We start from the raw sequence: 12,468 nt of genomic DNA, 5'->3' as shown, positions 1-12,468 counted from the left end.
GTGCTCCAACTATAAAAGTCCTTTCCTAAAAAGACATTTATAATGCAAGGCGAAAATGACAGATGCTTATCTGCCCACCCTTGGGGTAGTTCGCCGGAGTGTAAAAATCACGTATCATATTGCAAAATTGAAGAATCGCCTAACATAGTTGAATTATTCTTGAAATCACTATTGCATCGGAGTTATGCTGGCGCAAATGATAGAATCGATCCAACTTCAACTGATCTCTTCAATACGGGTTACTCACCGATTTCTTACGATAGTCCCTGTGAAAGCCTCAGATACTGCGCCGCATAAATCTTCCACGCGTTCCACTCCGTGGAGTGTTTCCTTGGCAGCAAAGGAAACTCCTTCAATAAATTCGCCACGGCCGTTGGGTCCAGATCATTCTCTCTCCATGATCGAATCTTTTTTTTTTTCAACTCCGGTTCTTTCGAAGTTTTTTCATGAGGTCATCATCAAACCTGTTCAGGTTCTTCAGCGCCACTGCTTCGTTAATCGCCAACTTGGCCAGCAGGTCGTCAACGAATTGTAGTTGGGTTCCAGCCCTCTCCTCCTTTATGAAACCCAGACCGTCGCTATCATCCTCCGTGTCAACACCCCGAAGAAATCGCGTGGTCTTCGCAGAAGCAGCATCTATCGATTGCTTTGAATCAGGAGATCCCAGCATCGCAGCGTCACAACTGACAATGAGAGTAGCTGCAGCGACAAACACTATAATGGCCTGACGCATTGCGTTCTTGAGAAGTTGGAGGTGGTGAATCGGTGCTGGACGGCGAATTGAAAAGTGAGGAGCAATTCTAGGCGCGATGGTTGCGAGGAGGAGCATGTACGAGATACATGTGCATACTCCTATTGGTTTATAGCCGTCTAAACCGCAACAAATTCAATCTCAAATGTATCTTACGATTGTGACATAAATGTACTGCTATTAATACATGTGAACGGTCATAATTAACCGGTCATCGGTATCGATCGTTATTATGGTTGAGCTTATGAATTGTAAAAGGGATGGCCCACTACATTGCAGTCCGCCACCAGTTACTGTGTTAAGTTGAATATTTTTCGGGCGAGCTGCGTAATCGGTACCCACCTAATCGCACACACGTAAAACATGTATATCGTAAACGCACATCTACATGATGTCACCGGCGGAACTGCTATTATTTTTTTTTTTTTTTTTTTTTTGAGGTTGAAGATTTCATCGACAACGCGAGATTGCCGTTACAACGAGCTCGCTTGCACAAAATTGTAGCTCACGCCCCCTCTTTTTCTTCCAGTAATTCCTTGTTCCAGAAGAAAGCGGGTTTCGTGCTAAAGGATACGTTATTCGCTCAGGACTGATGAAGACTTTAAAATTTGTATACCTGTTATTTATTAGTCTAAAAGCTCCACAGGCTAAACACCGAACCGCATTCTAAAAAGCAAACCTAGTAACCTAGTCATGCACGTTACTTAGTAAGCTCGGAGGTACCGTATAGTTTCATTAATTGATCTAATAGCATCTTCACTGCATCCCGTCGTTCCTGTTAATAGGCAGATTGAGCGTCTCTAGATGCCAACAGCCGTGCCAATTCCATCACAAAAAAGCACAGCGATTCCTAAGTTCACAATTAACCGGTAACACTAGTGCGGCCTATCGTGGTAAAATTGTTTCATTTAGAATTAAGTGCCCGAGATCATCGAGCATAAAGTCCCAACTTAGATCGTCAAAACAAAATTAAGAGACAACTTGAAAGCTATCAATCTTCAAGTCAGCAGAAGTATATTGTTTTTATTGTTTACGATTATATGTATGTACTGGAAATTCTACTGGTAGCAGTCCGTATATATTGACGAGAACTAGTGGTTGGACTTTCGCACACAAGAATTCATGGTCTCTTCCTCACTCATGTCCAGAGTTCACTATTCTTGACCATTTTCAGGAATATCGTACGTTTTTGCCTACACGAACTACTACACGTAATAAATGATCACAAGATGTGCTGCATAGAGTAGAAGATTACGCAGACTGAGAGACCAAGCAAAATGCAATTCATTTATTAATGAAGATGTGTCCCGAGAAAGTGGCAGTCTCGAGGCTTTGGGTTCTTGGTCTAATGAAGACATCCCCGTCCAAAGGGGCCAGAATGGAAGTCTATGGTTGCCAGTGTAAATCCCGGTAGAAGCTGATTGCCACGCGTAGCGTAAGATTGTAAGCACCCAGCAGCGCGACATCAGCACCTCTTGCAAGAGATGATATTTGGGTCAGAAAGTTTAATCCGAGATTTTTTTTTTTTTACAGAATCACCTTTCCATGAATGCAACTTTGGTATGGGGACACTACTTGTTTATTGGCTCCTGGCAGCCCATTAGTAGGATGTGGCCGAGGCGGGTTAGCGAAACGATGCAATTTTGCGAATGAGCTGTCGGACCTAATATAACGCTGGCCCACCTATCCTCGTCCTCAGTCGATAAGATCGGGGAGACGACATTGGCATCACAGTCGCCATCCGGAAACCAAAAAATCATTAACAAATGTTCAACACATACCTACCCTGGCTGCAATATCACCATCAGGGCTTCTCGACTCTACCTCACACGACGACGCGACCATAGATGGCCTACGCCGAGCTCATAGAATAATTCCAACATCAAACAAAGTCAAGATGTTGAAAGGTTAACAATGACGCCACTACAGCAACCTCTACGATAAGGGGTCTCGAGATCAGTATCCTTAAAATGTAAAAACAACCGTTAGATATTGTGTCGACCTCGCCATTGCGGTGAAGGCATCCAGGACAGGCTCGCACAGTGGTCGACTTAGCGACGTCACGTGCTAAGTATGCTCTCTGCACCGTCAACAGGACTTAGCAGCTAATGCCACTAGGTTCACCGTTGCAGCTTCCCGTGCCACCTGAAACGTCGATGCCCGAGAATGTCCAGCCCGACACCACGTCCGAGTCAACCAGGATATCGTACACCTGGTCAGCTGAGCCCGTGAGACCGTCAATGGTGATATCTGTGATCGTCACCTTACTGGTAGCGGAGCCGGTGTAGCCTCCCTCCGACTTACTGTAGTCTCCATGAATCACGATTGCGTTCTCAACGTTCGACAATGTGTTGTCCATGTACGTGACGTCCGTGACCTCGCCGTAGTCGTCGATGATAGTCTTAATGCGAATGCCGTTGACGCTGTTGACGATTTTGTTATTTTTCACCGTCAGACCTGACACAGTATCAGACGAACTCACTGATGAACCTCCAATAGAACCAATGGAGATACCGTGGCCGCCACTGCATGTGTTACTAGAAAAGATAGTATTCGTGCTCGACTGCATTGCGAGACAGTCGTCCTGGTTGTAAATGGTGTTGCCAGATATCGTCACGCCGGTGTTCTTGCTCAGATCGAAGCCGTCGGTGTTCTTAGCTACATTGTCACCGTCACTAGAGTCCAGTGTTAAGCCACTTATCTTTGTAGACTCACAACTGAGGATACTGAAAGTGCGATATGGCGAGTTCTTGATAGTGAAGTCGGACACCGTGGACGAGATGACCTTGCTTATGCGGAAGAAGACGGGGCGATCGATGGATGTACCCTGTTCCCAGTACCAGTCTCCCTGGCCATCAAGAGTACCAGTTCCACCAACAGTCAGGTCCGTACCCGTTAGCAGGATAAGCGGTCCCTCCCATGTGGACGTCTCGAACGTTGTAGTACCGGTGAATTCGATGGTGGCGCCGTCCGCGACATCGCTTAGGTCCAATGTGACTCCAGCCGGGACAGTGAGCGAGCCAATGGTGATCTTGCTACATGAGGACACGTCCGTCCCGCTAGTGTAGGTGCCCGAGAGTGTGCAGCTGCTAGATGACTCATTCACTTGACGAATCATCGATGACGCATCAGAAGAAGCGACTAGCGCGAGGATAGTGAGGGCGAGGACTTTCATCGTTGAGGCTGGAATAGAGAGAGAAGACTGTGCTGATAAGAGTAAATTCCGGAATGAGATTAGGAATGGCAGGCGAGAAGGGCGAGCGCGCGGACGAGGTGAATCTACAGCATCGGTAGAGGTTTGCTCGCAGCGAGTAATCGCGTCGATATCTGGTTGACTCGCAGCGTTAGCATGATCTTAATGAGATAATTATGATAATCGATAGTTAACCTAGTGACGTTGACCAACTGGTGGGATCTACGATCGGTTGGGCATGGTCTTCTTTGTCATACCTGCTCAATACCACACGACACCAACGCACGTCGAAAATGAGTTCGATTTCGCCCTTCCGCTCCACAGAATTGGACCTTTCTGCGTTGGTGGCCGATGCAATCACGCTCTAATCAAGTTGTCAATGAACATGCAGGCTCATACGGTGGTAGCATTGAACCCGGTCTTTGCTTGCGTCGTCAAGGTGGTCATTCTTCGGCGATACATGTATCGAGCGGTTTTCCGAATAAATTCATTCAATTCAGCCAATTGATGGAGCTCTACGAAATGCAACCGCCAGGAGGCTTTCGTAGGCTCGTGAAATTTCGGGATAGACTTTGGTGTTGGGCTCGAAAGCATCAGGAATGCTGGTTTGAATCGAACGGTGGGTGTGTAAGAATTTGTTTGCGAATACTGTTGAAGCTTCGGGTGGCCGCACTCCGCTGTAACGGTGTCTGACGGGCAAGTGGACACATGTGGTATACCATTGCTCAAGATGTGTTTGGAGCGGGGAACCCTACGCATGAGTCGGTCTATCCATCTGGACCTTGGTCAACGCTGCGAAGAATGCCTTGGCCATCTTGGGCAACCGCCTGGAGATGCAGTCGGCATGGACGTTTATGGAATACACGGTCTTCCAGCCGCGAAGGTTGGGTTACTTGTATCTAAAGGTGCACCATTACACTTCAGGATTCGACGCTTGAGGAATCGACTACATTTACTTAATGATGATCACGTCATCGCTATATCAATATTGAAGAGCGCCGACATCGTGAAATTCTACGTCGTTTAAATGTGTGGGGGTGATATACATCTCGCTAATCGTTTGAACAGAAGTGATCCATAAACACATACATGGCGAAATGTGAATCACCACCTCGGCAACGACTTTATCAGCTCATCTTCGTTGTATACGACACCACGACGACGGTCTGTACATGTAGAGCATTGCCTGGATAGACATGGTGTTGGTAGATGCAAATTGGGGTATGTTTCGTTGATGTATACATGCCGTAGCCGTACCTAGCCTACATGCACTGACGTGACAGCAAGGCTACATGTTTGGTGTCTTGAGCTTAAACATACTGGGAACTGGACACAAAAGCTCGATCTATTTAACTCACGTCGGCAACTCGTAGCAACAATGTTTATATGTTGTTTATGACTGACATATATGGTCCAGTAGCTGACGTTGCCGCTATTCTACTGAACACGGTATTAAACTTCACAAGAAAATCTACCAAGAAGAGAAAATCTCAAACACTTAGCAGTTGACGCTGCTCGGTTCGCCACTGCAGCTGCCCGTGGAGCCCGAGACGTCAATACCGGAAAACGTCCAACCAGACACATACTTGGAATTAACCAGAATATCGTAGATCTGGTCGGCCGAACCCGTGAGACCGTCAATTGTGATGTCCGTGATGTAGACCTTACTACTGGCCGTGCCAGTGTAACCTCCCTTTGACTTGCTGTAGTCGCCATGGATCACGATCGCGTTCTCAACGTTCGACAGCGTGTTGCCCGTGTAGGTAACGTCGGTCACCTTACCGGTTAAGTCGATAATTGTCTTGATCCGGATACCGTTAACACTGTCGACGATCTTGTTGTTCTTCACCGTCAGACCCGATACAGTGTCCGATGAACTGATGGAAGAACCACCAATAGAGCCGATCGAGATACCGTGGCCACCGCTGCACGTGTTGGAACTGAAGACAGTATTGGTGCTTGACTGCATGGCAAGACAGTCGTCCTGGTTGTAGATTTTACAGCCAGTAATGGTGATGTCAGTGTTCTTGCTCAAGTCGAAGCCATCTGTGTTCTTAGCGAGGTCATCACCGTCGCTGGAGTCAAGAGTTAACCCACTGATGGTGGTCGATTGGGAGCTCAAGATACTGAAAGTACGGTACGGCGAATTCTTGATCATGAAGCCCTTGACAGTGGATGAGATGACCTTGCTCATCCTGAAGAACACGGGGCGTGTGATAGACGTGCCCTGTTTCCAGTACCAGGCACCCTGGCCGTCCAGAGTGCCAGAGCCACTTACAGACAGCTTGGTACCTGTCAGGAGGACAAGGGGTCCAGACCATTTCTGTTTGTATGTGCAGGATAGCAAGTTAGTAGATATATTGGCATCAGTATTATACAAATGAGCTTACCTTCGTGCCAAAGGTGGTGGTGCCGGAGAAGACTACGTTGGCGCCGGATTTTAGGTCGCTCAGGTCGAGTGTAACACCCGCGGGCACCGTTAACGACTTGATGGAGACTGTACTGCATGAAGACACATCGGTACCGCTCGTGTAGGTTCCCGACAGAGTACAGCTACTTGACTCAGCTTCCTCGGCCTCCTGGCGGATCGTGGGGGTACTGCTGACAGCTGCAAGCATCAGTGCGCCGGCAGCAAAGCTGCGGTGAGAAGCTTCATGGTAGACTGGGTGGTTGTTGCTAGATTGGTGCAGAGCAAATTGTGGAATGGCTTTGGGACCGAGGAGGACACGCACAACCATGGGTGAAGTGCACTAGCCTTTGACTACACTGCATCACGCTGACTCCTTGCCTATCAAGCAGCATATCACGCACCAAGCTGTTATCCGAGACCATTCAGCGTTCACGTCCACACTGTGGACTCCACAGACAGCAGGATACTTCAACAATTGTGTTGACCGCGATCTGCCCGGCACTTGAGGAGTCAGCGTCTCGTAGGTTGGCGTCCCGATCATCACAAGCGGACGCCTGGCACCAAGGTACAAAAAACATCTACTTATTCAACGTTGCTTGCACACCGACTCCAGCTCGTGCGTTCTAATTACCAAATCTTTGGGAGTGTGGTGCTTGGTAGTTGATGTAGCCTCCGAACGATCACTCTAAAGCAACTTCGGCTGCCGAAGCACGCGACTATCAAAAACAATCACTCCGATCTGAGCCGGAGCAAGTGGTACATTTATCGCTCGTTCGCATGAGCGCAAATGAATCAGAGATTTCACCAGCAGCAGCTGGCAACGTATGGACCAAGCTGTGCTTTCGTCTACATTTTGTAGACCAGTTGAGGTCAGTACAGCAAAAGACATCAACGAGTTTTAGATTCAAGCTTTTCAAATCCAGTTGAGCTGTAGCGATGTCAACCAAGTAATTACTGGTGTACCAAATTCGCTTCCTCAGTCAGTGAATATTATCTACCCAATCCACTAGTACTTTTTGAATCGTTTAATTATGTGAAAAGCGGCTCCAGCTCAGCAGTCGTGTTGGCAGTCACTGCCAGTCTCACCACCGCGCCAAGAAGCGTATCTAGACTCTGCCATTCGCCTGCTAACGTAAGGTCCTCCTGTAATCGCGCGATCTCTCTCAACTCTGTTGTATCTGCTGTCTTCTCTAAGAAATCGTATTTGTCTACGTGGAAACCGGCCACGTCTCGAAGCTTACCAGCAAGTGACGACGTTACTTTCTCCGTCAGCAAATCGTGCAGCGCGTCGAACTCAAATAAATTGGAAGAGGCTACTGCGACGCCGTCCATGATGGTCGAAGGTTTCGTCTTGTTGCCATCGGCCTGATGCTCTTCCAGATATTTCTCGACCACAATTTGTCCCACTGCTTCGCCTAGCGTCATCTGGTGGAGCTTTGGGTCGTTCTGTTCCACCATTTCGATCATTTTCTGCTCTAAATACTCGATAAATGGGTGTCCTGGTGGTGCCTGCATCAAATGCAGTCCCATAATAAACGCTTCCTTCCCTCTCGCCTGACTAGTCACTACGATCTCGTCCTGTATGTCCACGCCGATCCCTCTCAATAGGAATGTGTTGAAGTCACTGAAAGCCACGCCGCCGTGTTTCTTGAGTGCACGCAGCATGAGTAATACTTCGACAATATGTCGCCTCTCCTGTCTATTCAAGTACGGAGGTCCAGCCTTGTGCATGGCGTCGAAGGATACAGGGGGTAGAACCTTGTGTAGCCCCAAGTGACGCTGGCATTGCGTGTACCAGACACCGCGCGGAGTCTCCAAGTAGTGCATCATCATCGTGTCGGGTCGGAGGACGCGTCGGACGGACTGCAGCGCTGCAAACTGTAAGTACGTGAACTGTTCCCTGTCCGTCTCGAGCTCGCCGTCCCAGATCGGGATAGCGTCCAGCGCCACGTTAATGAAGTGTACGAGACGCAACCCCCTCGTAATTTTAGGTGGTTTGGACGCATTTTGTACCCCGCAGCGTATCTGTAGCGTGCGGAGAGTATCAGGTCGTAAGAATTCCTGACTGTCGATGCCTAGACACGAGTCGGCGGGCGGCAGAGCGGCCCTAAAATGACGCTCCGAGGACAGTGCGCGCTGGTAATCGAAGATAACGAAGTTATACATGAGAAGCGGCACCGCAACGAGGAAGACCAACAGGAACAGCAAGGGGCGTAGATTTCGTAGGCGCGGTAACATAGTGCACTGGACTATGGTGTGTGGCACATTAAATATTGTTTTTACTCAATAAATATAGCGTTAAAAAATACGAGCTTATTTACATTTAAGAAAACGATTCAAATTAACGTTTCTTTTAATTTAAGAAGCGTTAAATTGAAATTGCACCTTTTTTTTAGAAATGGAATGTAGACGATCACTACCCCGGATGCAGCCGTGCTGGTGTACCGAGACCGTGAATGATGTAAGCGGGGCCCAGATAAAAGACGATAGAACCGCAAAATAGCAAAAGTAGATTAAGCGTCGACGATCACATGCTTAAAAAATAAAAAAAACGAAAACTCATTCTACTCAGTACAGTACATGTACGGGTGTTGTGTACTACATGTATGTAGTGTTGGAATGAAATAGTACATAACACGCGTACGTAGCACATGTAGTGTTTAAATGAAATGTGCTGCCCCATTCCACTCTCAGACCTCCTTCACCTGGTGCTTCCGTGTTTCCTAGCCCCAAGCGCTTGAGCTGTGCTTTATTTGCTGGAAGGACTTCTCCAGAAATACTGTCATAGCAACAAAATGTGATCGCACGCACGCGATATGAAGTAGCTCACTCAAATCTATTTCCCTGACTCATCGTTGCTAAACGAATCTAGTGTGTCTCGACTCGTTTCAGTAAGATTGGGTAGATGCATCGCCTCGGAAAAGAATAAAGATATTTCTATAGGTCAGATGAGATGATACCACTTTTCATTGGCCATACTTAGAGGTATGACTTGCCGATGCCAATGGCAATTTGTTTAACAAGTGATACCATTCGGCTGGCCCTTACAAGTGCCCTTCGCACCCGACACGGTGATACCCTTAAACGTCCACCCCGACACCGCGCTCGGGTTCACGACAATGTCATATATCTGGTCCGCCGAACCCGTGAGACCGTCGACCGTAATGTCCGAAATCGTCACCAGACTGGTAGGCGCTCCCGTGTAGGCACCAGCGGATCTGCTGTAGTCCGAGTGGATCGCGATGGCGTTCTCCACGTTCTCGAGCTTGTTGTTGATGTACTTGACGTTCGTGACCAAGCCCTTCATACCAATGATTGCCTTGATACGAAGACCATTGTCACTGTTCTGAATGGTGTTACCCTGAACGGTAAGACCGGATACAGTCGTGGTCTCGTCAACTGCGTTGCCGCCAATGGAACCGACCGAGATACCGTGACTTCCGCTGCAAAGGTTGTTGCTGAAGATCGTGTTGGTACTGGACTGCATAGCGAGACAGTCGTCTTGGTTGTAGATCTTGTTGCCGGTGATAGTGACGTGGTCGTTCTTGGTCATGTCGAAGCCGTCCGTATTTTGAGCACGGCCATTTCCAGCACTCGAGTCGAGCGTCAGTCCACTCAGCGTTGTCTGCTGGCACGTGACAATGCTGAACGTGCGGAAAGGCGAATTCTTTACCGTGAAGCCCGAAATGTTCGAGCCAACAACGTTTTGCAGCTTCACGAAGACGGGACGGGTGATCGACTCGCCCTGTTTCCAGTACCAGTCTCCCTGACCATCCAGTGTTCCGGAGCCCTTGACTGTAAGGGAGTTGCCACTGATAGACAGGAGAGGGCCAGCCCATTTCTGAGTACCGAAGGTAACGGTGCCGGCGATGTTGATGGTGGCTCCGTTCTTAGCCTTGCTCAGGTCTAGCGTGACTCCAGCAGGAACAGTGAGAGTTCCGACTGTGATGGTACTGCACGACGAGATGTCGGTGCCAGGCTGGTACGTGCCAGTGAGGTTGCACGGGTCACCGGCCTCGGCCTCTTGGCGGATCATGGGCGAACCAGAAGCACAGACAGAGAGGAGTGCAAGGGCGAGAGTTGACGTGAAGAGCTTCATCGTGAGCTGGGGGTGACTGTGTTGATCCGATGGAAATAGTAGAATGAACTCGATGACAGAGAAGCTGAGGAATACACGCGACCCTGGTTTTCTAGGGCAGTAAACCTTGGTGAGTCAGGCTTTTGAGAACAGCACCTGGCACCGAAACGGGATGTGCCGTTGGACTTCGTTCAACGAGTCGTGCCAAATTGCACGATTGCGGCCATACGCAGGGGCACGCATGCTGATGGTCGAAGTTAATGTGAATTCCGTTAAGTCGTTTGGCTACAAACTGTAGCCGCCCACGAGCGCGCAAATCAAGGTCCGCCTACGTGAGGTGGTGAACCAGTACATCTCGTTCGCACGTATGGCCAGTCTTCAACTTTCATCAGCAACAACTGGTTCTGCTGAAACAGCAAGTTGTTCGCTCGAAGTGGAGTCTCGAAATTCTGAATGGTGTAGCTTCCTCGCAGCAAAAGCTACAACGTTCTAACAAGCTTCATGCAAGAACAATGGGGCTATAACGTTGGTAGATTGAAGGGGGTTGTTATACCTGTCCTTCTACTAACCTGTGCGTCGTTACCAAGCACCACACTGCTATGTGCCGTTCTTACATTAGTCGTTTAATCGCTACAGGATCACGTTCGTGTGGTCGGATTACCGGTGCGATCTGCTGTGGTTATTCGAAATTGTTGAAAGCACGTCGCTAAATAGGAGCACTGGACACCAGCCAGGCCTTGCCTGTACAGATTCAAATGGAAGCAACATTGTGGCGCGTTAAATTGTTTTAAAAAAAAAAAGTTGCTGCTTTACGCTACTCTCGAGCATCTGCCGCTCATTCTGCTACAGACCAATGACCCCTGCTTGGAACTGGTACGGTTTCATCTAGCAGGTGATGCCACTCGGCTGGCCCTTGCAGACACCCTTTGCACCAGATACACTGATACCTGAGAACTTCCAGTTCGACACCACCTTGGGGTTCACCACGATGTCATAGATGTTCTGGGCTGAGCCAGTAAGTCCGTCAACGGTGATGTCCGTGATGGTAACCAGACTAGTAGGTGCACCAGAGTAGGCTCCCTTGGATCGACTGTAGTCCGAGTGGATGGCAATAGCGTTCTCCACGTTCTCGAGCTTGTTGTTGATGTACTTGACGTTGGAAACCAATCCCTTTAATCCAATCACAGTCTTGATACGAAGACCGTTGTCACTGTTAACGATAGTGTTGCCCTCAACAGTAAGACCCGTGACCGTCGTCGACTGGTCCACAGCATTACCACCTAGGGATCCAATGGAGATACCGTGGCTGCCACTGCAGTAATTGTTCCGGAAGAACGTGTTGGTGCTCGACTGCATGGCCAAACAGTCATCCTGGTTGAAGATCTTGTTGCCCGAAATGGTAACGTGGTCGTTCTTGGTTAACCCAAAGCCGTCCGTGTTCTTGGCAATGCCATTACCGGAGCTGGAGTCGAGCGTAAGACCAGAGATAGTCGTATCCCGGCTGGTGACGATGCTGAACGTGCGGAACGGCGAGTTCTTCAGCGTGAAGCCCGACACTGTGGAACCAACGACGTTCTGAAGCTTGAAGAATACAGGGCGTGTGATGGAAGTGCCTTGCTTCCAGTACCAAGAGCCCTGGCCATCGAGCGTACCGGAGCCTTGAACGGTTAGAGAGTTGCCGCTCACACGCACCAGCGGACCATCCCACTTAGCAGTACCGAAGGTAGTGGTGCCTGTGAAGGTGATGGTAGCGCCATTCTTGGTCCGACTCAAGTCCAACGTGACTCCGGCAGGGACAGTCAGAGGCCCCACAGTGACAGAACTGCAGGAAGAGATGTCGGTACCTGCCTTGTAGGTGCCAGTGAGGTTGCACGGGCCACCGGCTTCCGCCTCCTGACGCATCATCGGCGATCCATTGGCACCAGCAGCAAGGAGTGCGAGCACGGCGAATGCGGTGGAGAAGAGCTTCATGGTCTTTATCTTGATAGTGTTGCGCCGGTGGCAAATTCGAAAGTGAGGACAGGTTGCGGCTTAGT

General features: G+C 49.0%; 6 protein-coding genes across 6 annotated transcripts; all 6 read right to left on the bottom strand.

The window, feature by feature from the left end:
• Positions 1-418: 418 nt before the first annotated feature.
• On the bottom strand, positions 419-733 carry PPTG_15178 (hypothetical protein; the record flags this gene model as incomplete). The annotated part of the gene is made up of 1 exon (XM_008912540.1): positions 419-733. The coding sequence occupies one exon, from the start codon at positions 731-733 to the stop codon at positions 419-421; it is 315 nt and encodes a 104-aa protein (XP_008910788.1).
• A 2,116-nt stretch (positions 734-2,849) lies between these two features.
• Positions 2,850-3,926, bottom strand: PPTG_15177 (hypothetical protein; the record flags this gene model as incomplete). The annotated part of the gene is made up of 1 exon (XM_008912539.1): positions 2,850-3,926. One exon carries the CDS (start codon positions 3,924-3,926, stop codon positions 2,850-2,852), a length of 1,077 nt encoding a protein of 358 aa, XP_008910787.1.
• A 1,516-nt stretch (positions 3,927-5,442) lies between these two features.
• PPTG_15176 (hypothetical protein) lies at positions 5,443-6,682 on the bottom strand (the record flags this gene model as incomplete). Its single annotated transcript, XM_008912538.1, has 2 exons — positions 5,443-6,267; positions 6,335-6,682. 2 exons carry the CDS (start codon positions 6,680-6,682, stop codon positions 5,443-5,445), a joined length of 1,173 nt encoding a protein of 390 aa, XP_008910786.1.
• A 578-nt stretch (positions 6,683-7,260) lies between these two features.
• PPTG_15175 (hypothetical protein) lies at positions 7,261-8,594 on the bottom strand (the record flags this gene model as incomplete). The annotated part of the gene is made up of 1 exon (XM_008912537.1): positions 7,261-8,594. A coding segment is annotated over one exon (1,211 nt), but the record flags the coding sequence as incomplete, so codon positions are not given.
• A 581-nt stretch (positions 8,595-9,175) lies between these two features.
• PPTG_15174 (hypothetical protein) lies at positions 9,176-10,593 on the bottom strand. Its single transcript, XM_008912536.1, has one exon. The coding sequence runs from the start codon at positions 10,451-10,453 to the stop codon at positions 9,371-9,373; it is 1,083 nt and encodes a 360-aa protein (XP_008910784.1). The 5' UTR covers positions 10,454-10,593; the 3' UTR covers positions 9,176-9,370.
• Positions 10,594-11,188: 595 nt separating this feature from the next.
• On the bottom strand, positions 11,189-12,467 carry PPTG_15173 (hypothetical protein). Its single transcript, XM_008912535.1, has one exon. It carries the CDS (start codon positions 12,401-12,403, stop codon positions 11,318-11,320), a length of 1,086 nt encoding a protein of 361 aa, XP_008910783.1. The 5' UTR covers positions 12,404-12,467; the 3' UTR covers positions 11,189-11,317.
• Position 12,468: the final 1 nt, after the last annotated feature.

The sequence above is a fragment of the Phytophthora parasitica genome (assembly GCF_000247585.1).
Source record: "Phytophthora parasitica INRA-310 unplaced genomic scaffold supercont2.48, whole genome shotgun sequence".
Lineage (NCBI taxonomy): Eukaryota > Oomycota > Peronosporomycetes > Peronosporales > Peronosporaceae > Phytophthora > Phytophthora nicotianae.
Note: the sequence above shows the minus strand (reverse complement) of the source record. Positions and strands in the feature narration are given on the sequence as shown.